This window comes from Gigantopelta aegis, chromosome 8, assembly GCF_016097555.1.
Source record: "Gigantopelta aegis isolate Gae_Host chromosome 8, Gae_host_genome, whole genome shotgun sequence".
Taxonomy (NCBI): Eukaryota; Metazoa; Mollusca; class Gastropoda; order Neomphalida; family Peltospiridae; genus Gigantopelta; species Gigantopelta aegis.
This window is the reverse complement of record NC_054706.1, coordinates 2,440,837-2,466,298: the sequence shown is the minus strand read 5'-3', so window position 1 is coordinate 2,466,298 and position 25,462 is coordinate 2,440,837. Positions and strand designations below refer to the sequence as shown.

At 37.8% G+C, this 25,462-nt stretch overlaps 1 protein-coding gene across 3 annotated transcripts; it reads left to right on the top strand.

Moving 5' to 3' along the window:
* Nucleotides 1-1,167: 1,167 nt before the first annotated feature.
* Nucleotides 1,168-24,499, top strand: LOC121379154. Of its 3 annotated transcripts, none has more exons than XM_041507644.1 (3): nucleotides 1,168-2,149; nucleotides 11,518-12,999; nucleotides 22,806-22,959. In XM_041507644.1, exons 1-2 carry the CDS (start codon nucleotides 2,009-2,011, stop codon nucleotides 12,643-12,645), a joined length of 1,269 nt encoding a protein of 422 aa, XP_041363578.1. In that variant the 5' UTR covers nucleotides 1,168-2,008; the 3' UTR covers nucleotides 12,646-12,999; nucleotides 22,806-22,959. The 3 variants fall into 3 exon arrangements, with proteins under 3 accessions (XP_041363578.1, XP_041363579.1, XP_041363577.1); XM_041507645.1 differs by lacking the exon at nucleotides 22,806-22,959 and adding an exon at nucleotides 13,347-13,403; XM_041507643.1 differs by lacking the exon at nucleotides 1,168-2,149 and having other exon boundaries at nucleotides 12,670-12,999; nucleotides 22,806-24,499.
* Nucleotides 24,500-25,462: the final 963 nt, after the last annotated feature.

The window sequence follows — 25,462 nt, the reverse complement described above, 5'->3', positions numbered from 1 at the left end:
GTTATAATATTGCTTATGCTGCCACTCCGACACTGAAAATATAGCGCATGTTCTATGGCCCAAAACATACTGAGCTGGGTCTGGCGAGTGTAACTATTAAGTCGCCATGCCTGGTTTATTTTGACATCTGGGTCTGTAACTAACTAACTAACTAATATATATATATATATATATATATATATATATATATATATATATATATATATATATATATATATATATATATATATATTGATGAGTCCATATATTTAGATAAATTTACTTCTATAAACACCAGAACAAAAAACATAAGTATGCGAAATCAAAATTGATTAATAAAGTTCCAATATTGTGTAGCTGCCAGTCTGGCACTGTGAGAATATAGCGCATGTTCTATGGCCCCAAATACCTGATTTGGGTCTGAAGAGTATGGTACTAGTCGAAAATTAAAAGCATTGAATCGAATGCGACAAAAGACCGCGTTTATGCTGGCGCGAATTACAGATCTGGCAACGGACGTCATAGAACTGGCAGCTACACAATATTGGAACCTTACTCTTTCATTTCCCATGTAATATATTCCCAGTCATGATTTTAAGTTGTAGAAGAAACCGAATCACGTGCTTTCTAGGATGACAGTTTCGCGAATATAACGATTAAGCTAGCCAAAACAAACCAGATCTAGGTCTGGGTCTGGCGAGTGTGTCAAAGACGACATGTCTGATGTATTTTCACGTTTGGGTCTGTAACTGTAACATGTTATCAATATATATTAATGAGTTCATATCCTTAGATATATTTACTTCTATAAGTTTACATCAACAATAAGTATGAGATATCCACATTGATTAATATATATCTTTCCTGTTAGGTTATTAAAGGGACATTCCTGAGTTTGCTGCAATTTTTAAGATGTTATCGACTAACAAATACTTTTTATTGATTGTAATTACATATCAAATATATTTTTCTGCATAAAATATTAGTGGCTGTATATTAAACGTGTTTCTGATCGTTCTAATATTTGTACTAGGTTAAATTTAATTTTATTTCCTAAAAAAGATTTGTTCGTACGTACGAAATTATTTGAAGACAATGTCCAGTTTGGGCTTCTTACAAATATTAAGACGACCAGAAACACATTGAATATACAGACACTGATCACATAACAAGAAAACTATATTTTCTCACATTCGTTTATTAATTTCACCAGGCCATTAGCATTTCACAAGAAACCTTATCTGCCTGGGGCCAATGAACACTCAAAAGGATGACCTCTGTTATCCACCTCTTTTTCACGTTACATCAATGTAAACAAACACTTGGGCTAAGGGACCTAATCACACCCATTTCTGTGTATTTTATACAAATGTTGCATGACTTTAAGGTGCTGTAGGGGACTGTATGCTTTATCCAGTGTAAACCACGTGCACATATTCGCTAACTGCATCCTCTTCCCTGTCAAACCCAGTGTAACAATTCAGCATACTAAGCAGCTCCCCTACCATTAATCACATAACAAGAAAACTATATTTTCTCACATTCGTTTCCGTTGTTTGGGCAATCAAATGGCTGGATAACTCTAAAAAACATAGTGTAATTAATTGTGGTCCGAGGCCCAATGCGTTTCATTTTCGATTGGTGTCAAACGCTGTGTTTTGGCCATAAAACACTTGATTCATGATGTCAGAAACCATTTCTGCAGCAAGTACAGGCCTAACAGGCAGAAGACGAGATGCCTGTTCACGCTAACTTATGAAACGTTTTGAAGTAATTTGCATTCCATAAGTGTACACGCATATTTTGATATAAATCTATTAATATAAAATAAACCGCTTTGATTTCGAATTGTTACAGCGGATGTGAACGGCAATCGAGATAAATCAGTATAACAGTCTCGACATCCAGTTTAACGGAGGGAGTTAGTTCGGAGCAGACAATCGCTTCAAGTGTAATCGCCTAAACAAAATCGATTTAGTTTCAGACCTGCTTTCGTGTTGCGCCCGACATTAGGCCAACGGCGAACAATATGGGGAAAGGCGAGGACTGGAAGGATTCCGAGACGGAATGTTTAATAGCGATCTGGAGGGAGCCACATGTACAGCAAACGCTGACCAATTCAAAACGGAACATCCACGTGTATCAACAGATTTCCGAAACTCTCGGCAAGGTATGCATGCACACGACCGTTAAATATCGCCATATGTTCACATTTAGCCATTTGCGTGAATCGCAAACACAGATATTGGGCTATTTAATGTGTAGTATGCTATTATTACTCTGTTGGCGACTGTTCAGTATTTATTTCTGATGTAAACTGCTGTTATCTCTGCGAGGTTTATAAAACCGAGTAGGCTTAGGCCTAATTGAAATGTATTTCGGCTCTTCCGTTATTTATCGATAAGCACTAAATGCGCATGTGCAGTCGATTCTGCCGAAGACGGCTCTAGTGAATCGCTTTATATCTTTAATTGTAATCAGCCGCGCAGAACTAACTATTCTGGTTTGCGTTGCCAGATGCAATTAGGATGTATTTGTGGTGTGTGCCGTCCATTATTAACGATAGGATAAAAGCATTACAGGCACGTTTTGAAGTAATTTCATTGACGTGGCACTACATTTCATGACCATGGGCGTCAATCCGGCTTTAAAAGTATGTGTGTTGGGGGGGGGGGGGGGGGGGGGGGTGTTAGTGTGTGTGTGTGTGTGCTAAATGAAAACGTGTGGGGGTCATTTATATAGATTGTCCCCCGGCGTTGAAAAGTGAGGGGGACGCGTCCCCCGTCTCCCACCGATCGACGCCCATGCGATCATCTACGATCTGAAATCGTGGATGATGTATGGCGTGTTTCATTTATTAGTTTTACAGATATTACCACCAGACAGTGGCAGTTCCGGAGGGGGGGGGGGGGGGGGGGGGGGGTATGTACTTCCTACTTAACAAGTGTCCCAAGTACGGTCAATATCGGAACACAGCGACATTTTGACTTCTGTAACAACATTTAAGAGATGTTGTTGAAAATACAAACACAAACAAATCTCAAAGAGCCAAGTTTTTTATGTGAACGAGATCTCGCGAGAGTTTTACAAAGGGTTATGCATTACCGTGAAGTGCATGATAAACCGATAGTGTTACATCCTTCCCTCTATGAGAAGCTAAAGGTTCAGTTCTTAAAGTTGTTCAGAATAATAATAATGTGACAACTTGTTAATAGCTTTAAGAAAGATTAAATCAGAAACTCTAAAATACAAATTAAAATTAATACTACCACAAACTGTCAGTTATGAAATTACAGTTCATGAATATCAACTCGTATAGGTGACTGTTCATACTGAGAAATTCTTCACAAATTTTCTGCTTGACCGTTCATGAATATACTAGGTAAACCATTCATGAGAAAGCAGCATAAACACGAAAAACAGTAAAGTTTTCAGTTAACAAAATAGATCAATAATTGATTTTTAAAATATTTAAACAGGTTAACTTTTCCAACAGAATGCAGCAATAATGAAATAGCTTTGAAGAATTTCCTTAATATAAATGAACAAGTTATTTAACATAGTCCTTCCATCTAGTAGGCTGTTTGGTGGTACGACCAAATCTGGATGTGCTGGGTCCAGACATACTCAGGGTTTCTCTTGCAGGGATTTCAGGAGTTGATTCATGGTGACATGGCTTCTCGACACGGTAATTTGGTTCAAGTGTTTCAAACGGAAAGGTAGTCAAGACATTGTCTAGTGCAGGTTCATGCGTCTTTTTCAAATGTACTCTGTTACGTCGATAAAAAGTTTCACCAGATCGAAGTTCATATGATCTTTCATCCAATCTAAGAGTAACTTCAGCTTTTTTCCAGAACTTTTCACCTGTTCTGAAAGGTTTCATTCTTACAGTATCGCCTTTTTTAAGTACAGGCAAATCATGTGCTGATTTGTTATAGTAGTTAGCTTGTCGCTTTTGATTTGACCTCAGTTGTCCAGTTTCACGTTCATTCTGTATGTTTCCTGGTTTGAGAAGATTTCTTGAAGTTGGCAGTATTGTTTTTGTTCTTCTTCCTAAAAGTCTTTGAGCAGGACTGCTGTCAACACCTTGGGTAGGGGTGTTTCTAATGTTCAGAAGTGCGAGATATTGGTCTTCATGTGACTTTGATGTTTTCCGCAGCATTCTTTTGGCAGATTTAACAGCTGATTCAACTTTACCATTTGCTTTGCTGTTATATGGTGAGGTGGGTGTGTGAGTGATTCCCCATTTCTTCGTGAATTTGTGAAATTCGTCCGATGAGAATTGTGGACCATTGTCACTTACTATATAATCTGGAATGCCATATCTTGCAAAGTGAGCTTTCAATTTTGTAATGACAGTTTTAGCTTTTGTGTCATACAAACGATCAATTTCCCAAAAGTTCGACTTGTAGCAGACAGTTATCAGGTAGTCTTTACCATGATAGGAAAGTAAATCAGTTCCAATTTTTTCCCATGCTCTTTCAGGAATGTCATAACTCATGAGAGTTTCATTCGGTTGAGATTGTTCGAAGTCGTGACAGGTTTCACAAGTGCCAATCCACTCTTTAATCTCTTGGCTCATGCCTGGCCAATATACATATTCTCGTGCTCTTCTGAGACAACCTTCTATGCCATAGTGTCCAACATGAATGTCTTTCTTGATTTCAGATCTCATAATTTTAGGAATTACGAGTCTTTCACCCCTAAATATTAGTCCATCAGTTACTCCAAGTTCATCGCGAACATTGAAGAAAGGAGTGATCAAAGGTGACAAAGTGGATTTATTGTCAGGCCAACCATTTTGAATGGTATTTGATAAGAGCTGTAGGGTTGAATCTTCATTTGTCTTCTTTCGAATTTCATCAATTCTTTCTTCTGGCATAGTGAGGTAAGTAACAGCATTTACTGTTTCAAACTCTTCTTGACCTACTTTTTCAGGTAGATGTGCTCTGCTCAGAGTGTCAGCTATGTACATCTGTTTTCCTTCAAGGTACTTTACTTCAATATCATACGCAAGTGCACGTAAAAGCATACCTTGTAGACGTTTCGGTGCTCTATCGATTGGCTTTTTAGAGATACTTTCAAGTGGTTTATGGTCAGTGAATACAGTGATTGGACAGCCATATGTGAATTGATGCCACTTTTCAAGTGCAAAGATGATTGCCAACATTTCCTTTTCAATTGTGGCATATCTTGTTTCAGCATCAGTAAGGGCTCTACTAGCATAAGCTAATGGTTTCGAGTCTTGGAGAAGTACAGCACCTAAACCTTTACTGCTAGCATCACACTGGATTACCAAATGTTTCTTGTCATCGAAATAAGCAAGTACAGGAGCTTCTGTTAAAAGTGTTTTCAGTTTGCTGAAAGCTTTGTCTTGTATGCTAGTCCATGACCATTCAACATCTTGGTGAGAGAGCATGCTAATAGGTTGCATCACATCCGACAAGTTAGGAAGAAACTTAGACAGGTTGTTCACCATACCTCTAAGCCTTTCAACGCCTTCCTTATCAGTGGGTGGTTCCATCTTTACAAGAGCTTCAATTTTAGCAGGATCAGGTTTAAGACCACAATTACTCACAATGTGTCTCATGAAAGATATTTCGTCTACTCCAAAATTACACTTTTCGGCATTGAGAGATCTAGCAATGTTACGACAGTGTTCCAAAAGTGTTCTTACACGAGAATCGTGTTCATCATCAGTGTGACCCCAGACGATTATGTCATCTATGACACATCGAACACCTTCCAAACCTTCCAAGGCTTGATGGAGTCTTTTCTGGAAGATTTCACTGCTCACATTTAACCCAAATGGTAAACGACGCCAACGATATCTTCCAAAAGGAGTAGCAAAGGTAGTAAGAAGACTTGATTCTTCGTCAAGTTCACAATGAAGGTATCCATTCTTCAGATCACATGTAGAGAACTTAGTAGCTTGTGATATTTCAGGTAAAATATCATCGAGTACTGGGAGCATATAATGTTCTTGTTTCAGAGCTTCATTCAGAGGTCTTGGATCTATACAGATTCTTATGTCTCCAGATTTGCGCTTTGCAATAGACATTTGACTAACCCAATCTGTAGGGTTTGTCAACAGGAGTAATAACTTCAGTACAGACAAGTTCATCAAGCTTAGTTTTGAGATCAGCTTTAAGAGATTCAGGTATAGTACGAGCAGGTCGGATTACAGGATCCATATCAGGATTTACAGTTAGATGAACTTTCTTGCCAGGAAGATTCCCAAGTTTACCAGAGAACACTTCAGTGAATTCTTGCACAAACACATTAGTAGGCAGAACAGTGCTTACTTGTTCAAAGTTGTGATAGTTAATAGTTATCAGACCCATTTTCTCAGCCGCTCTACGACTCAGTAGTGGAGTAAGATTTTCTTCAACGATCACAAAATTGACCATGTACTTTCTTTTTGTGACAGGATTTATGGTTTTCACTTTACATCTTCCAAGTGCCTGAAAGCTAGAGTTGTTCCACATTTTGAGATTCACAGTTTCAGTGCGTATCTTTAGATTACCAATGTACTGTTTTGGCAGGATACACACAGTTGCACCACAGTCTATTTGTAGTTTCACACATTTTTTGTTGATTTCCATTTCACAGAAAATAGGATGGTTGTCGGACTGGACAGCATTTACATCAGCAGTAGTAACAGAACTAATATGTTCGAAAGAATTTACTGATGAGTCAGAAGTGTAACCATCATGTACAGCATGTACTCTACGAGTGCGAAAACATTTCCTTGAGTTCCTGAAATGATTTCTTTCACCACAGGCATTGCATGTGTGACCATACGCAGGACAGGCTTCCTTTTTCATTACATGAAATTTGGAACAGAATAGACATCGCTTGTTCTGTGCTGAACTAGTACCTCTGGTTTCATTTACAGTAGTAGACCTGCTAGTATGATGTAGGGTAGATGGTTTTGTACTTTTCACCACAGTGAACTTTAGTTTTTAGCTTCACTTTATTTTCATTGCAGCTTCACTTTATGGATTTCCTCACATTTCATGCAGCCTTTATCTGTGAGATGAAATCAGATTCGAATTTTCTCATAGCTCTGCAACGGGCGAATATCAGTTTGCAGCATCACAAAAACAAAAGTTTTTTCATATTTCTCCATGTACTGTTCAATAGATTCTTACAGATTTCGGCGATTTGAACTGAAAGATTCACCAAATTCTGAAATCTCTCAAAGAATTCTTGTGTTTGTCCACAATCTAATGTCAGCACTGTCTTCACCATCAGCAAAAATTGTAGGCAACACCTTTAGCAAAAGGGCACATTTATATTCTTCAGTTTCAGAATCAAGACCAGTGATGATTAAGTAATTTTGCCATATCTGCTTCCACATTTTCCAATTATCAGCAACATTAGATTCAATGTCCAGAGAATCTGGTGGTTTGACATGAGGTCTATTAGCAACGGGTTGTAGAGGCATTTTGATTATTGCTTAAATGTACAAATTGCTTGTCAGTGCTATAATAGCTTAGTAGTCACAGTATAGTTTCAACACGGAATAGTATACACAGTTCGGCGAATATGGTGCTCCGAGATACACAGTAGAATGTATTTACAGAATATGAGTAAACAGTTCGGCTATTCAGTTAATTTCCCACTTACGTCGAACAGACGCCAAGGAACATACCACAGTTCGGCAATTCAGAGCTATTTTCACTAATACAGTAGAAGTTTAATAAAGTCGTATTTCAAACAGAAATCAATTCCAGTAAACCATAGTTACTGAGTAAAACATTACTACGTTCTTTCAACGAAAGAATAGAGTGGCTACAAAGCGATTCTGTGCAACACGCACATTACCGGTTCCGTTGCAACTGCGAACGGCGTTAGCAGACAACTTCATTTTAGCAGACGGTTTTACGTGTCCTACTTAGCAACAACAAAGTGAATCGCTACATACATGTGTTTGCGAGAGTTCCAGAGATGCTCAGACAGTCGTCTGCATACATCTTTTCCGCGCTGCCACCATGTAACAACATTTAAGAGATGTTGTTGAAAATACAAACACAAACAAATCTCAAAGAGCCAAGTTTTTTATGTGAACGAGATCTCGCGAGAGTTTTACAAAGGGTTATGCATTACCGTGAAGTGCATGATAAACCGATAGTGTTACAACTTCATACAAAACGATCTTCCAATAATTTCATATAATAATCATAACTTGGGAGAAAAAATCAATTAAGTGCCCCCCTTTTAAAGTTTATTCAGTTTTCATTGACGTTTGCCTCCCCTTGGCCCCTCCCCCCCCCCCCCAATATTTTCTGGGTATGTCTTTATTTCAGTTCAGTATTTGGACAGTGGTACTTGTTAAACTACTCCCCCCCCCCCCCCCCATACATTTACAGTAGGGCAAAGTTACCATATCTCGACCACATTTTTTTTCAAAGCAGTCTGTGACGTATGCAAACGTTATAAACGAATGAAGTCTCTATTATTGCTATCCACAACACAGCCGGGCCCCTTTGTGGTCAAAAATAAGACATCTTGACATAACAAAGTATAATAAATGCCTGTTTTATTAAAGATGTCAATTCGACCATTTCTCGACCACACTGGCCTAATCCTGACCACTTCAGCCTAATCCCGACCAGCTGTTTATCACAGGTAGCCTACTTGACAAAAATACTTCATATATTTATACTTCATATATAAACTATTATTTCCACAATACTTGCATATACAATCTCATAAGCGTATGCTGGGGGGTGGGGGTCAACTTGTCTCCCCCATTTTCTGGAGCAAATGTTCGCTTTTGGGCAAAAACATTGGAGAAGTTCAGGCAAATTTATCTGACCTGAAAACGTGTCGCCATGTATTTCCATCATTCATATAAAAATGCCAGCAGTGATTCGTTTAGAACACTATATAGTTATAGCAATGTAATTTATACAGAAACATTGTTATTCAGATAAGATCATTTTCGTTTAATTCATGCTCCCCCACCACTTTGCTCTCTCTCTTCTCTCTCTCTCTCTCTCTCTCTCTCTCTCTCTCTCTCTCTCTCTCTCTCTCTCTCTCTCTCCCCTCCCCTCCCCTCCCCTCCCCATGTGCGTGTCTGTCTACGTGTGTGTGTGTGTGTGTCTGTGTGTCTGTGTCTGTGTCTGTGTCTATGTGTGTGTGTGTGTGTGTGTCTGTCTTGTCTCTGTCTCTGTGTGTGTGTGTGCCTGTGTCTGTGTGTGTGTCTGTCTTGTTTTTGTCTGTGTGTGTATGCCTGTGTCTGTGTCTGTGTGTCTGTCTTGTCTCTGTCTGTGTGTGTGTGTGCCTGTGTCTGTGTCTGTCTATGTCTGTGTTTCTGTCTCTGTGTCTGTGTCTGTCTTGTCTTGTCTCCGTCTCTCTCTTTCTCTCTGTGTGTGTGTGTGTGTGCCTGTGTGCATGTGTGTGTGCCTGCGTGCCTGTGTGTGTGCGTGTGTGCCTGTGTGTGTGTGTGTATGTATATAGAGAGAAAGAGTAAACACGTGTATAATGGAAATATATCAGATATACCAAAATATACAAAATGTACCTATATATAATACCAATATGTATATCAATATGTGTTAAATGTCTACACTATAGATATGGAATGGTACCTTGATTTGCAAAGATGGTGCTACCAATCTAGTCAATGTTATCTTGACACAATAACATTGTGTATTTAATTCAGACAAAAGTCATAGATATGAGCATCAGCAGCTTGGCTATCACTACACTGTTCATGGCACCATGTGTCACACTTGTGACATTTTTAGTCCTCATTAGGTGGATCCTCATACTTTTCATAATACTCTCATAATTCCAATGTTTGGGGACAATTCTACATTTAAAAAAAAACAAAAACATTTTTGACAGATACACGTTATGCAACACTTTGCATGTCGGTTTCTTCAATGTTAATACTTTCATGGAATGGGCTAATCTACAAACAGGATAGTACATACCACGGCCTTTGTTACACCAGTTGTGGAGCACGGTCTGGAAAGGGAAATAGACCAATGGGCTCTACGATGGGAATCGTTTCTAGATCGATCACACCCATCATGTGGGCGCTCCACATACATGAATACATACAAATGGACATGAAAATGTCTGTTTAATATAGTATTTAGGCCTAGCATTGCCTATGTATATTTAAACTTAGGACAATGAGTACATTTAATTTGATCTCAACCACCCGATTTGATCTCGATCATGGTCGTCAATAGGACTTTTACGTGGTCGAGATTAGGTCAAATGTATACTTGCTATATAAACAAATGTTATAAAATTACAAATAAATATTTATTTATTTTTATCATTTTATGACTGAAAGTTAATTGAATATCTGTTCTAAGATTAAAACCTACAACCATGGGTGATAGCATACCATAGTAAAGTAAACATGAAACAGTTTTTGTAAGAAAATTTACCACATTATTCAGCTGCACATATGGCTAAAAAGGTGGGCGTCTCTATCAGTCTCAGACTTCGGTTTTTCAGTTGAATGAGAATGTCTGAACAAACTACCAATCATATTGTTTTTAAAGCAGCAGTTTTTAATAATGATCCCCAATATATTCTATCCAATATAATCCCTTCAAATTGTGGTCGTAATTAGGACTTGGTCGAGATATGGTCAGTTTGCCCTGAGCATCGAAACATTTCTAATTGCAATTGTAAACCGAAAGTTAAAGTTTTTCAATGTTTTAGAAATGGAAACAGACTAGTTTATCATTATCTCAGGAATATTGTAGTGGCATTATTCTAATGCAGATTTTTTGGGGGTTTTCAGATTATCTTCATTACTATCAAACATTGTTAGTTCAATACTGAGCAGAGTTCGTTTTGTTTTGTTTACATCATTTTTTTTATAAATATAGAATGAATGAATGAATGAATGTTTAACGCACCCCAGCACGAAAAATACATCGGCTATTGGGTGTCAAATATAAATATAGAGACTGTCAATATGTAAATATATATGAAATATTAAATCAAATGACAAAGCACTTTTTCTGTTGCCATCTTTTTATTCTATTTTACTAATCAAATTGTAGTGCTACTATATTTTAGTTAAGGGGTCATGATGTAGCCCAGTGGTAAAGTGCTCACCTGATGCACGGTCAGTCTAGGATTGATCCCTGTTGGTGGATCCATTGGGCTATTTCTCGTTCCAGCCAGTGCACCACAACTGGTATATCAAAGTGGTATGTACTACCCTGTATGTGGGGTGGTGCATATAAAAGACCCCTTGCTGCTAATCGAAAAGAGTAGCCCATGAAGTGGCGACAGCGGGTGTCCTCTCTTAATATCTGTGTGGTCCTTAACCATATGTCTGACGCCATATAACCGTAAATAAAATGTGTTGAGTGCATCATTAAATAAACCATTTCTTTCTTTCTCTAAGACTATATGTCAAAACAACCACCTGTTTGACCTGCAAATGAACCAAAATAGTGTTTAAAAGTCCTGGAAAATTAAACCTTTTGAAGTGGATGAACCTTGTGTTAACTTTTCCTTTCCTACTGACCAAATACTTTAATAATGTTTCAGGTTTACGGCATCGACCGGTCTGGTGAATCGTGTCGGTCGAAAGTGAAGAACATGAAATCGTGGTATAAGCGTGAGAAGGAGAAGAGAAGTGTGCTGCCCGAGGGGTCGGACGTCTGTAAGGACAGTTCTCTATTCCACCTGATGGAGGAGGTTCTCTACAGTGACCCGACACTGTCAGGGTCCAGGCATCTCTTCCCCACTGGCCTCGTCTCAAATTTAAACAAACATGACAGTGCTTTTCTGTCTGGGAAGGATGATTTTCAAATTGTTAAGACTGAAGCCATTTCTGGCAGTGAAAGTGAACTGGATAGTTTGGAAATCTCAGATGATAAAGATGAAAACTTTTATTTAGATAATGGGAGGAGAGAGGCTGCAGTTGAGGTGTCTAATCAAGGGGAAACAACTCCATCACATTTAGATTCAAGGGGGAGTATTCTGGGTAGGGAGGGAAATGCACTTTTCAATTCAAAAAATGTTACCGATATGGAAATTCAAAATTGTTCCAAGGTTAATGATGTTTGTGGTTTGGAGATTTCAAGTAGTCAGAAAGATCAACAACTCAAACTTTTCAGTTCAGCTCAAAATAAGAAACACGTGGCAAACTTTCAAACAAAACCTGAAACGCGATCACATATTAATAGAAGGAACAAACAAATGAACAGTATAGGTATTCGAAACAGAACTGTGGGAACAAACAATTTTTACCACAGTCTACGTCGACAAGCAAGAAAGAATTTGGTCTCTCGATGGTCACATTTCAGTCTTGCCAACAAGAGACAACGAATTAATGATAATACTCAAAGTCAAAATTGCAACAGTTTTCAACACACTGAACCAAAGAATACTGTTTTAACACTCAGCCCGAATCGGAATAACTTTCAACTCAAGCAAGTTTGTCATTCAGAACCAAGAACTTCCTCTAAATCATCAGACGGACATCCGGTTGCTAAGGAAACCCATCCTAAAGATTGGCCAGATCAGCAGAACACTCTTGTTGGTATAGCTAACAAGCATCTGAGCGAGCTGGTAGAGAAACTTGTTGAGAGTGAGCGCCAACATTTGGCATTGAGGCAGAAAGAGGCAGACGTGGAGCTGCAGGACGAACGAGAAGGAGCGAATTGCCAATGAGAAGCTGCGCATCGCAATGGAGGAAACGCAGAGAAGGGAAGACAGGGAACATCACTACAGAGTGATGCAGCTGGTGTTAGGGCGAACAGTGGTAGAGGGATTGTCTGGTGGTCTGTCGGACAAGAAAACCTGAATGAATGAATGAGAACTCGCAATACAGAGTGAAGTAGCTGGTGTTAGAGCGAACAGTGGTAGACGGATTGTCTGGTGGTCTGTCGGACAAGAAAACCTAATCAATGAATGAGAACTCGCAATACAGAGTGAAGTAGCTGGTGTTAGGGCAAACAGGACCAGCAGTAGACAGTCTGTCATATATTCAAATCAGAATATAATTTTTGTTGATGCAATTTTCAGGTAATGTTAATTATAAATTTTAACAATTTTGAAATGATAGATAATTATTAATATAATAATTATGATGTGGGGTACAAAATATATAATTTGTATTTATAATAAAATTTGTATGCATGATTAAGTTAATTATTTTTATGATTCAATAATTATTTCATTTCCAAATAATATGTAATAATTAAACAATGGCAAAGTTGTTACTTTACAACTTCAAAATTATAATAGTATTATTGTCATATCTTATTATATAGATGTAATGGCAACAGTTATAATGTTCCACTGAATACATTCTTTTATTCTTAAAACAAAATACAGTTTCTTGAAATAATGAAATGCTTTTGTTTTTACAGATTGCAAAATTACCACATGATGTTTCCCTTCCTTACCGGTTGAATGCAGGCAAAAAAAAAAATAGCAATAATAAAATATAGCCATCCTCAGACCTTGACATCTAGGGGGAGCAATATCTCTCTCTACTTACCCATCACACCTGAAATTAGTTCAAGAAGAATAATATATAGTTTCCTTTGGCATGTGAATTTATATACATGTAGTATCAATATGGTAATATTTTAAATTGCCCCCCATAAACTACATTAGGGAGCAAATAATCAGTTCCCTCAGTTATTTTCATGTCGAGGTCTACAACCTAATAAAACACAAGTGTTACCTTGTCTAACAAACCTAATAATAGGGTTTAACCTGGTATATTTAGTAATAAAACACAAACACTTACCTGAGTAAATAATGGTTAATATATATATATAATATTGGTGTTGTTTTATATCTAGTCACAATGGATATTGCAGATATTTTCTTGTTCAGTCTTGTGCTGTATTGGAATTGTTATTGCAGTTCAATTTAAGTAATATGTACAAAACTAATTTTTAATAGTATACAGCTGGAGAAAGGCAAATATGTTTGTAATTAAACTGATCTATATCGGTATGCCTTCTACTAGACTACACATATTTAACCTAAGTTGCTTTTAACCCGGGTTAAATTACCTCATGTAGATGCATTTATGTAGCATATTCACGGAAAATATATGAATGAGATGGTTAAATGCTATATTCTCCATGTCAAACTGTTTTCAAAATGGAAAACAAATATCAGATATGGCAGTTGACCATTCATTTTATTGCAGGTAATTACTAAGGCAGATTACACACACAAACACACACACACACTGAACTGTAGAATACCATGAAACTATATATATATGTAAAAAGGTAAGTCTTCTAACTTGAACAAGCAAAATTCACAAATGTACCACAACCACCAAATTATATTGATCCACAATAGAATAGATTTTTATGTATTTTTAGATTTATGTATGTGTGTGTGTGTGTGTGTGTGTGTGTATACATGTATATATATATATATATATATATATATATATATATATATATATATACACATGTATATGTATGTATATGTATACATATACATATATATATATATATATATATATATATATATATATATATATATATATATATATATATATATATATATATATATATATATATATGTATATATATATATATATATATGTATATACACACACATACATTATATATATATATATATATATATATATATATATATATATATATATATATATATATATATATATATATATATATATATATATATATATATACTGAAACAAAGGCACACACATTATTTACCCTCTGCACCAAAGTAAATACTAAACACACGGAGAGAGAGAGAGAGGGGTGGGGGTGGGGGGACTACCTATATTTTCTTACTGCAGGCCTGCTACAGACACATTTGCAAAAAAAAATTTAAAATAATAATAATTAAAGTTTAAACAAGAATTTAGGCCTATATTATAATTATTATATGTGTGTAATATAGCAGTATAAACTTTTATTTTAAAATTATATAGTATAGATAATATCCAAGCAACTAAGATTAAATAAAAAATAAAGACCACGCAAATTTAATGATAAAGGCTTATACTATTTATTCAAGAACTGGATGCATCATTTTGTTGGGGGGGGGGGGGGGGGGGGTGTTTCATGGAAGACGATGGAATTGTGTATTTTATTTACACTATAATGTGGGATTTTTATCAGTGCACATGCTTTAACCATTTTGGTTGCTAAATTAATCTCTGTTGGTGTCAACAAGCAACAACATTAAAGTCGACGTAGTCACATTCTGTGAGGGAAGCCATCAATCTAATTAAAATTAGCTCCACTATTACATGTGGATCTAACACCAGCCAGTTGGTGTTCATGTCCACCAATCAAAACCTTACTTGCAGAATCCTGCCAGTGATTTAAAACTAACAACACTGCGTAGTCCCCAATGTCCAGGTAACATTTCGTCTGTAAATAATAATTTAAATATTGACCAATCACACTTCGCCTTTTATAACGTTATTTGGGAGCATACAAATTCTAAAAATATCGGGCGAGTCTATTTTAGTGGCCGCAGACAGCGAACCATACCAATACGTACGGGGTGGGTTATCAGTCTTCAATTTTACATTAAAAATTATTTATTTATTTATAAAAAAAACCCCAACTAAATCAGTCTTCAGTTTTACATTACAAATTATTTATTTTATAAAATAAAACATGTTTTAAGGCATTCGTAATTAACACGAAACATGTCGTATACCCTCAGGATAATTCGGAATGTTTTCACATTATTTTTAAATCATTGGCAGGATTCTGCAAGTAAGGTTTTGATTGGTGGACATGAGCTCCAACTGGCTGGTGTTAGATCCACATGTAATAGTGGAGCTAATTTTAATTAGATTGGGAAGCCATGGAATTCCATCAGGTTTGTCGTTTTAATGACCCTACCCACAAGCGGCGCCTAGTGTCTTCTTTTGGAAATTTGTAAAACGATATTTTTTTTTAACATCATGTTATGGTTTATGCAGCCAACTGCACAACATGTTTTAGGCATCGTGACCGTTAACTGTTGTAAATGATCGACCAAAGTTGCCTCATTTCACTATCAAACCATACGTAACTAAGGAGAAGCTTCACCGCGTCACGTGATAAACAATGGCGGCCAGGGGTCGAAGTACCCGTATGTTCGGTTCCGAGAATACTACCTGTTTATTTGGTTCATACAACAGACTGTATGTATAGACTTACTGTTTGGGACAGTAACTTAGTGGACAGATTTGACAAAATTTGGTTTTTGACTATCAGTTTCGGTGAAATAATTATTATTGAAATGATGAATGTTTATGTTCTGGCAAAAGCATGATCCACAATATTTATTTTCATTAAACGATAAAAGTGAAGTAAGTTTTTACTGAATAAATAGATGGGGACAAAAACATCCATAATTTTTTACCTTTTCTGTGGAATGACCCTATGACAATGACAAAGAGATTTACGTGCACATTCAGAGCAAGCTGTTGTAGCACACGCCTATCCTGGCCACAGGGACCGGTCTTGACTGGTTCCCTCTGTCCAGGACAGGAAAGGTTTGGGGGAGGGTTGTAGAGAGGGAACGCCTGCACTGGCAAGTGCAAGGGAGCACCAGCAGTCCAATGTTGGTGACAGGCGGGGGGTATTTGGTGCTATGAAATTTTGAAAGTCCCGTAGGATTATGTCAAAGAGGAAGAGATGCGCGTTTTACATGACGGAAATTTGGCGCAATTTTGATGGTCGTTCTAATTGAAATAGTGAAGAGAGCCGTGTCATGTCATGTCATAGGGTTTTACGTGCACATTCAGAACAAGCTGTTGTAGCGCACGCCTGTCGTGGGCACAAGAGCCGGCCTTGGCCGGCTCCTCCGTCCATGACAGGAAAGGTTGGGGGAGGGGAGAGGAGGGACCGCCTGCACTGGCAGGTGCAAGGGAGCACCAGCAGCCCGACCGAATCGGTGGGTGGGGGTGGAGCTATGGAATTTTGAATGGAGCCGTTAATGCCAAAGAGAAAGTGGTGTGCAATTTTGATTGAGGAAGTTTGGCGCAATTTTTAACAGGGTCAGTCGAAAGGTAAATGGCTGAGTTAGCATAGGTTTTGATATTAGTGAATCGAGAGTAGCTCGTTAATTATAGACCTTTATGTCGCTGGTTGTCTCCCTAGGTTGCCCATAGGGCCCTTATAATGACCTGACCTCTTCTGGTCGTGGCATGACAACCCAGGGGAGACTCGTGCAATTGTGTATTTGGCACTGGTAGGCAAGGCAGCTGTTCCGGGTTGGTCGGCTTGATGTGAAGAGAGCCAATAGGTTTTGCTTTTAGTAGGAATGACCCTGTGACGGAACATGCTCTTATCTTTTCGCCTGTGGCGATGTTAATTGTTTTAGAGGGTCATGTGCAGCTTGGTTACGTAATACCCCCGCGCGATGGTGGTAGAGCTGCGTTTCCAATATGCACTTAGAACAAGTGTGGAGGCCATGTGGCCAGTAGTTACGTAATACCCCCGGGGTATTCCTAACGAACTGGCGACCGTAAGTCTGGCCATCAAAGAAAAAATACCGTCTCTGGGAGTTGTGGAAATATCACATGATAGGTGAGGTTCTGCGTTGTGCCCCCAGGCGTTATTCGCTGTCTCTGAGAATTTTGAATAAATAGATAGGATTTTAGAGATATCGAGGAGAAACATTTGGAAGGAACGTTTGTCCGTCTGGACTGGTAAATATATTTTTCTGCTCTGTTGTATAACCTTGATGTGATTGATGTGACTTTAAATATTTTAATACTGTATTATACCAATCCCCCCCCCCCCCCCCCCCCCCCCGCGTATTTACTATCAGCGGGCTTGGGCTTGCCTCTTTTGAAGTATCGCGACTCCCTCCCTCCACTTTTACCAAATCCAGGATCCGCTCCTGGCTAGCCTACCCTCCCCTTTTTGCCGCCACTGGCGATTGTACTTTAGTAAGTTGGGCAGTGTGTCTAAATGTCTTTCTCGGTGATAGATTGTTACCCAGAACTAGGAATAACCGCTTCTGGAAAGGACCACTGCAGTATTCATAATTCATATAGCCCTACTAGGGTGTCGTTAAACATTCCTTCCTTCATTCATATACCCTTAGACATTACATGCACTGTAAATATCCCCCTCAAATATAGAACTTAATATCTGACGCCCTTGTATATATATCAACCTAAATCCTAGTCTTTTGTCTTGGATCCACCTTTTTTTCTTAAATGTGGATTTTTTGTTCGTTTGTCCGGGTTTTTTTTTTTTTTTTTTTGGGGGGGGGGGGGGGGTTGGGGTTTTGTTTTTGTTGTTGTTGTATATGTTCGTTTTGTGGGATTTTCTTTCTTTTTTTCTCCCCCTTCTTTATAATTGTATATGTATATATGTGTGTGTGTGTGTGTGTGTGTGTGTGTTATGTTCTATGTTTTATGCTGTGTTTTATACGTTTAATTTATCAAGGGTTACACTGCGTCTAATCTCTCTGGCAGGAGTAATACGCTGTATATTAGTAATCCTTATACGTTTTAACTTTTTGACTTTTGTTCTTAACCATATGTGATTAATAAAAACTAAATTATTTTTGGTATTTTAATAATTATGTGACCCCTATTGGAACTACATCTCGTATGGATTGGTATCCTTATTGGGATTCCAGAGGGGGTTTAACATTAATATTGCCCACAATTTTACTTTACTTTTATACGACTGGACACTAAAATATAATCCACCTTTTCCCTTTCTACTTACATTAACACCTTTTAATCTACTACTATGACATGTTTATATAAAATAAAATAAAAAATTCTTCTTTTTTTCTTCTTATTTTATTTTCTTATTATTATTGTTTTATTGTTATTTTATTATTTACTTCTTTTTTTATCCTTCTCATTGTTTTAAATGGATGTTAAAAGTTAGGTGATAGCTCTTTTGACTTAAGTTAAGTCACAGCACCAATCACATAGTTTTATGCGGGTTCATGGTATGGTTAATATGGAGATATCATTCATTAATCTCCACTTTCCAATTCTTAACATTTCCATTATGGTGGAGGTGGTGGACGGGACGGCCTAGGGAAATGAATTAAAATGGGGCAGACCTTCCCGTCAACTCTCCTACGACATATTTTATTGTCAATATTCTACTTTTTACCTAATCATTTGTAGAAACCCTTTTTAACCCTTTGTATAAACACTTTTTAACTTCCTTGTAAATAAAGTTTATTTAACCATTAATTAGTATTTTTATCTAATCAAATGTATAAACGTTTTTATTTTTTTTTATTTTTTTTTTTTTTTAACCAACACTCTCCCCACCCCTCTCGTTGTGAGCAGTTTCTCGCCCTAGTCAGAAATCGTGCTCGCAACGAGCGTGCTTGAACATTAAATTGATATAAGCACGTTAATTCTCGACATCTGACCTGACAGTCATTTGTGGGCATACATACATACATACATACATACATACGGGAACGCTATTCTACATAGCTCCTATTGGAGAAGATACATGCACTCTTTTGACCCATAAAATTTGACGATTGGCCGAGTTCAAAACTATAACAAACTTCCTCTTTTTTTTTTTCTCTTTTTTTTACATGAATAAATATTTTTATTCCATGTATTTTATTTTTAAGGCGTCTGGTCCATATTTCAAGCAAATCATTACAATACAAACGAGCACACATACACAAATAAAAATTATAAAATACAATAAGTAGGCCTGTATGTATTTAAAACTGTTTTAAAAGAAATAATACCCTTTGTCAAATGAAATTATTTCTTTAAACAATTTTAAATACCCCATGTATATTTATATTTTTTTTTTATTGAACATTTGTCACAAATGAACAACCAGTAGACAACATTGATGTGTTATACTTGTCTACTGGTTCATTTGTACGGCTTTTCATCAACAATAAAGTTTAAGCAAGTAAGTATCTCATTAGAAAACTTTACAAAACTTTAAAACTATTAATTTTATTTAGTCCTTCTTTATTCCTTAAAGTTACTGACATCGGATACATATTAACACATTGTATTAAAATGGAGGATACTAAATTTAGTTTCAGTACCTGTTCCATGACCACATGCATTGGTCCCTCTAGCTACAGCGTCCCTTTTTAAATATTAGTACACAACTTAGCCTTTTAAAGCGGATACACCTTAAATTTACTTGGTCCCCCAATTACACACACAGACACACACACACACACACACACACACACACACACATATATATATATAAATATTTTAATCACCTAATCCCATACGGGGTAGAACATAGTTTAATACACAGGCGGTCTAGGATTGATTCCCGTTGGTGGTCCTATGGGGCTATTTCTCGTTCCAGCCAGTGCTCCACAACTGGTGTAACAAAGGCTATGCTATTTATTATCCTGTCTGTGGGCTGCTGCATATAAAAGATCCCTTGCTGCTAATCAGAAGCAGCTGGTTTCCTCCCTAATATTATCTGTGTGATCCCTAAACATGTCCGACTCCTTATATCCGTAATTAAAATGACTTGAGTGCATCGTCGAATAAAAGATTCCTTCTTTTCAAATCCAAAACTGTGTCAGTTACCTTTGGCAAGAGGCAGTTTCAAAAGGCTTTCACTTTCAACCTGATTAATAAAAAAACAGTTAAAACAACTAATTTCTGTAAATTGTAACAATAAAATGTTTTTATGTTTTAATTTAAAATACAAATTAACACAATGCAAATATCATTTGATCATTGGTTTATAATGATAATTTTTTTTTACAAAATATGCCTTGTCTGTGGTTTCTCGATATAATTTTATTGATTTTGGAAATTCTGTTTTATTAGAAAATAGAGATCGTGGTAAAAAAAAAGATTAAGTCCAAGTGTTATCAATGTCATCATCAAATACTGAATAGCCCCAATAATGCTGCATAGTTTGGAAAGTCAGTGAAAAAAGTTCTGGTATCCTTGTGCACAGAAACATGAGGTACCGTAGAAAAGAAACGCCGAATCTGATACCAGTGTTCTCCTTAGCATCCCTTAATTCGCCCTAAAAGGGCCTTAATTCATCCTGAAAGGCCCTTATTTATTCCAAGAGCTGCCGGTTCTCTTTTTGTCCATAAACAGGGATCATTGATATCTAGAAAAAATATCAAAATTGTTAATTTTCTATGATATAAGTATGAAAGTTTTATATTGTGTACATATTAGTTTAGTAACTACAGCATGATTTGACTCTCTCTCTCTCTCTCTCTCTCTCTCTCTCTCTCTCTCTCTCTCTCTCTCTCTCTCTCTCTCTCTCTCTCTCTCACACACACACACACATACAGCTCCCTGTTATTTAATTAAAACTATAAATACTCCAGCCACCTACATATTTTATGGCATGATACAATATAAAGTACACTCAGATTTTTATTTACCCACTATAATGGATCTGTCAATACAAAGTTACATAAAACGTTTGTCGATTGGCTGGGTACTGTCAACAGGGCATCTTCGTTTCCATTCAGTTTGGTGGTGTGGGTTTTTTTTCATTTTTTTTTTCATTTTAATTTTATTATCTCTTCAATTTTTCATTTCAATAAACACTCTACGTGTACTAGTATTACGAATGAATAACACACAACAAACCTTGTATAACATGACGATCTCCGTTGCTCACGGTTGTGGGATAGGCAAAGTTGATTGTTGTCGGCTTACTGTTCGACGTTTCGCTTCCAGTAGTAGGCCCCTGTTTGATGAAAATAATTGCATAATCCTTCCTACAGTGATTTGTGCGGCTAACAACAACGTATGAAATTACCATGGTAAAATACCATTCATTAAAGCCAGTCTACACTGATTTAATTGACGAAAAAAACATTCGATTGTTCTTTACTACTAATGTCAACAGTGGTTCTTGCCTACCAGAGCTCACGCGGTACCACGTGATCAAAACATGTGATGTCACCGTGGCTTCTCCTATAGGATCCCCGTGACAATTTTATTTTATTTTATTTTGACACCGGACAGTTATGTAGGATCTCTTTTTTTGTTTCGTTTCCTTCTTTCGTTTTTTTATTATTATTATTATTATTATTATTATGCCACAAAATGCATTTTTCATATTTTTTGAAACGCACGTGCCTCTGGGTATTTCAACGTCACAGACTATTGTTTCACTCAGTTGTATCCAAATTAATTACATGTTTGTAAACTTAGTGTCCATTTTTACTGGTTGAAACCAGGGTCTAGGTGAAAAATATGCCTTCGTGTTTAAAAACTAAGGCATGTCCCTTTAATAGTTATTAGTTGTACAAATGCGAAGATATTCGTTTGCAAACTAATATAACTTTTTGTTAATAATACAAATAACAATATAAGTCAATACCGAGATTCAGGCATTTTCGTTTTAAATCTCTAAATTCGGGGGGGGGGGGGGGGGGGGGGAGAGAGAGAGAGAGAGAGAGAGAGAGATGAGCGAGCCTAGCAGTGAATTATATCGTACCTAACCGCTGTCAACGCAAATATATCCACAAACTAATAAACAAAAAGTCATGCGCATAACTATATGATACGATATGTATTTTGCTTTGATTGTTTTGTTTCGTTTTTGTTTAATAATTTCCATTCATTTGAACTTGTTTTTGTGTGTTTGTCCAATTAAGGTTCAAACACGCTATTATGGGCACACACCTTAGCTATGTGGGCTGTCCAGGACAGTGAGTTAGTGGTTAGCGAGAGAGAAGAGGGTGCAGTGGTGTTACACCTACCCATTGAATTGTTAAAACTCACTCTGGATGGGAGCCGGTAGTATCAGGCTGCGAACCCTGTACCTACTAGCCTTATGTCCGATGGCTTAACCACGACACCACCGAAGACGGTCGTTTTATAATTGACTTTATTATTTTATTATTTTCAGAACGGTGGTGCAAGTAGACTGGTACACTGCTGCTGCATCTACCATGCACTAAAACCGGGACCCGCTGCTGTCGTCGTAGACTAGTCCACCTGCAGATTAAAATCTGAATCTGAAGTTGTGATCTCGAGAATTTGCGTCAGTCTCGATACCTATCCAAGATGGACGGGCAGTTGGCACTAGCTTTTGCCCGCCGACGTCAGCCGTGGACGGACGAGGAAACCACCATCCTTCTGGATATCTGGTTAGAAAAGTTTAACGGCATCAACTCGTATGACCTCTGGCACCTGTATCAGTCCATAGCCACCGAGATCAGTAATCGAGGCTTCCGGAAAAACGCTGCGCAGTGTCGCACGCGCATGAAGACGTTGAAACGCTTGTTCAAACAAAGTAGAGCGTCGCGTAGGATTGGTGGACTTGTTGGGAAATTTTACCGGAAAATCAAACAAGTAATCAATTTAAACAAAAGCAGCGAGTGTTTTTCGTTAAACGTAATGTATGACAATGTGGAGACAGACGGCTTTGATATTGTAAAATCCGAGATCGTTTCTGACGGCGACAGTGATCAGTCTTTTCAAAACCACGAGAGTGTCTCAGCTGTTAGAGATGAATACCAGAAGCTGGTATATCGTGGATCTACCAGTTCACCGGGTGACGTGTGGGGATACAGTAGCCATTGTAACCAACACCTTGATAGTCAAATACAGCAGCTGCTTCAGTCGCGCAGTGGCCAAACAGCAGTTAACCAATCAGATTTTGTGGAAACAAACCACCACAACCCTAACCCTGACAGTGGTGGAAATGCAATGGTTCATGAACAGCCAACACTGTCTGCTAAAGAATCGGACCACCAAGTCTTAGGTGCAGAAATTCTATCGTCTCTTGATAATGGAGTCACGTGCAACCATATTAAAGACACCTGCAGTTCGAGCAGTCTGTATGGCCAAACCGGCCACGATTGTAACCAGAGGAAAGACACAAATCAAATCTTGGTTATGCAAAACGATTCACGCGAAACTAATCCGTCGCCTAACTTATCGGTTCGTCCAGAACAAGAAATGATTGACAGTGTCAGAAGTAAAATGGTCATGGCGAAAAGTTGGTCTAATCCAGTTAACGAAAGCGATGCAAGGAAACGTCTGGATTGTGGTGATCCTCTACAACGTGAGTCGCATTTTATTAGTTCTAACAAGAAACCAACATCTGGACGTTCTGATTGCCCTTCTGCTCGAGACAACTCGAGTTTGAATAATCTACATCTTTCTCAATCGCAGTCGTGTGATTTCCTTAATGATCAAAATCATGTTGAAAATAGTCTTAGCTTTTCTTCTGAGGCAAATCAAAACGAATCTACAAATAATGTGTCGTTTGCTAAAAGTATGTTGGATAATCTGTACAGTTTACAGCGAACTCTTGTCTCCATTGTCGGTCAGCAGGCTGTGTTGACTGAAAAACTTGCCGACACAGAGAAAGAACGTCTTGCGGTGCGCCTCAAGGAGGCAGAAATTGAGCTTCTAAAGCAAGAAAACGAAAAGGAGCGAATGGCAATGGAAGAAAGACAAAGAAGAGAAGACAGAGACCACCAATATAAAGTGATGCAGCTTGTGATAGGTGGGCTGGGTCTGACGTCATCAGGGCGGGAAGTCGCCAATGGTTCAAACATAATAAATGAAGACAAATAAAACAATTACCGATAATATATTTGTGTTTTATGTAGTAGTATCTGTCACCAGTAGCTAGTATAGTGGTGAATTTGGTCATTAGCTCAGCCGGTCTGTGTGGATATTGATTTACCTTGATACTGAGTTACATTTACATCAGTCGCCTGTGCTTCATGGCTGGTAGTATTTCCGGTCTATGCCAAAAGCAACCCAGATGAAAAAAAAGAAAAGAAAGAACTATTTTATTTAACGACGTACTCAACACATTGTATTTACAGTTATATGGCGTCAGACATATGGTTAAGGACCACACACAGATATCGAGAGAGGAAACCCGCTGTCGCCACTTCATGGGCTACTCTTTTTCGATTAGCAGCAAGGGATCTTTTATATGCACCATCCCACAGACACGGTAGTACATACCACGGCCTTTGATGTGCACTGGCTGGACAACCCAGATGAAGACCACACGCACACAATGCACGAGAATAAACAAACTTGTAATGTTAAATAGTTGAAAATGGTCGTCATTGTGTTGAGATACTACATTTGATGTCGTCCACTTTAAATATCTTTAGCGACTCTGGGGCGGGACGTAGCCCAGTGGTACAACGCTCGCTCCACGCGCGGTTAGGCCATCGATCTACAGGCTGGTAGATAATGGGTTCGGATCCCAGTCGAGGCATGGGATTTTTAATCCAGATACCGACTCCAAACCGTGAGTGAGTGCTCCGCAAGGCTCAATGGGTAGGTGTAAACCACTTGCACCGACCAGTGATCCATAACTGGTTCAACAAAGGCCATGGTTTGTGCTATCCTGCCTGTGGGAAGAGCAAATAAAAGATATCTTGCTGCCTGTCGTAAAAGAGTAGTTTATGTGGCGACAGCGGGTTTCCTCTAAAACAAAAACAGTGTCAGAATGACCATATGTTTGACGTCCAATAGCCGATGATAAGATAAAAAATCAATGTGCTCTAGTCGTTAAATAAAACAAACTTT

Excerpts from the sequence above, each read along its gene's own strand:
- LOC121379154 (XM_041507643.1), top strand. The coding sequence starts at position 22,964 with ATGGACGGGCAGTTGGCACTAGCTTTTGCCCGCCGACGTCAGCCGTGG.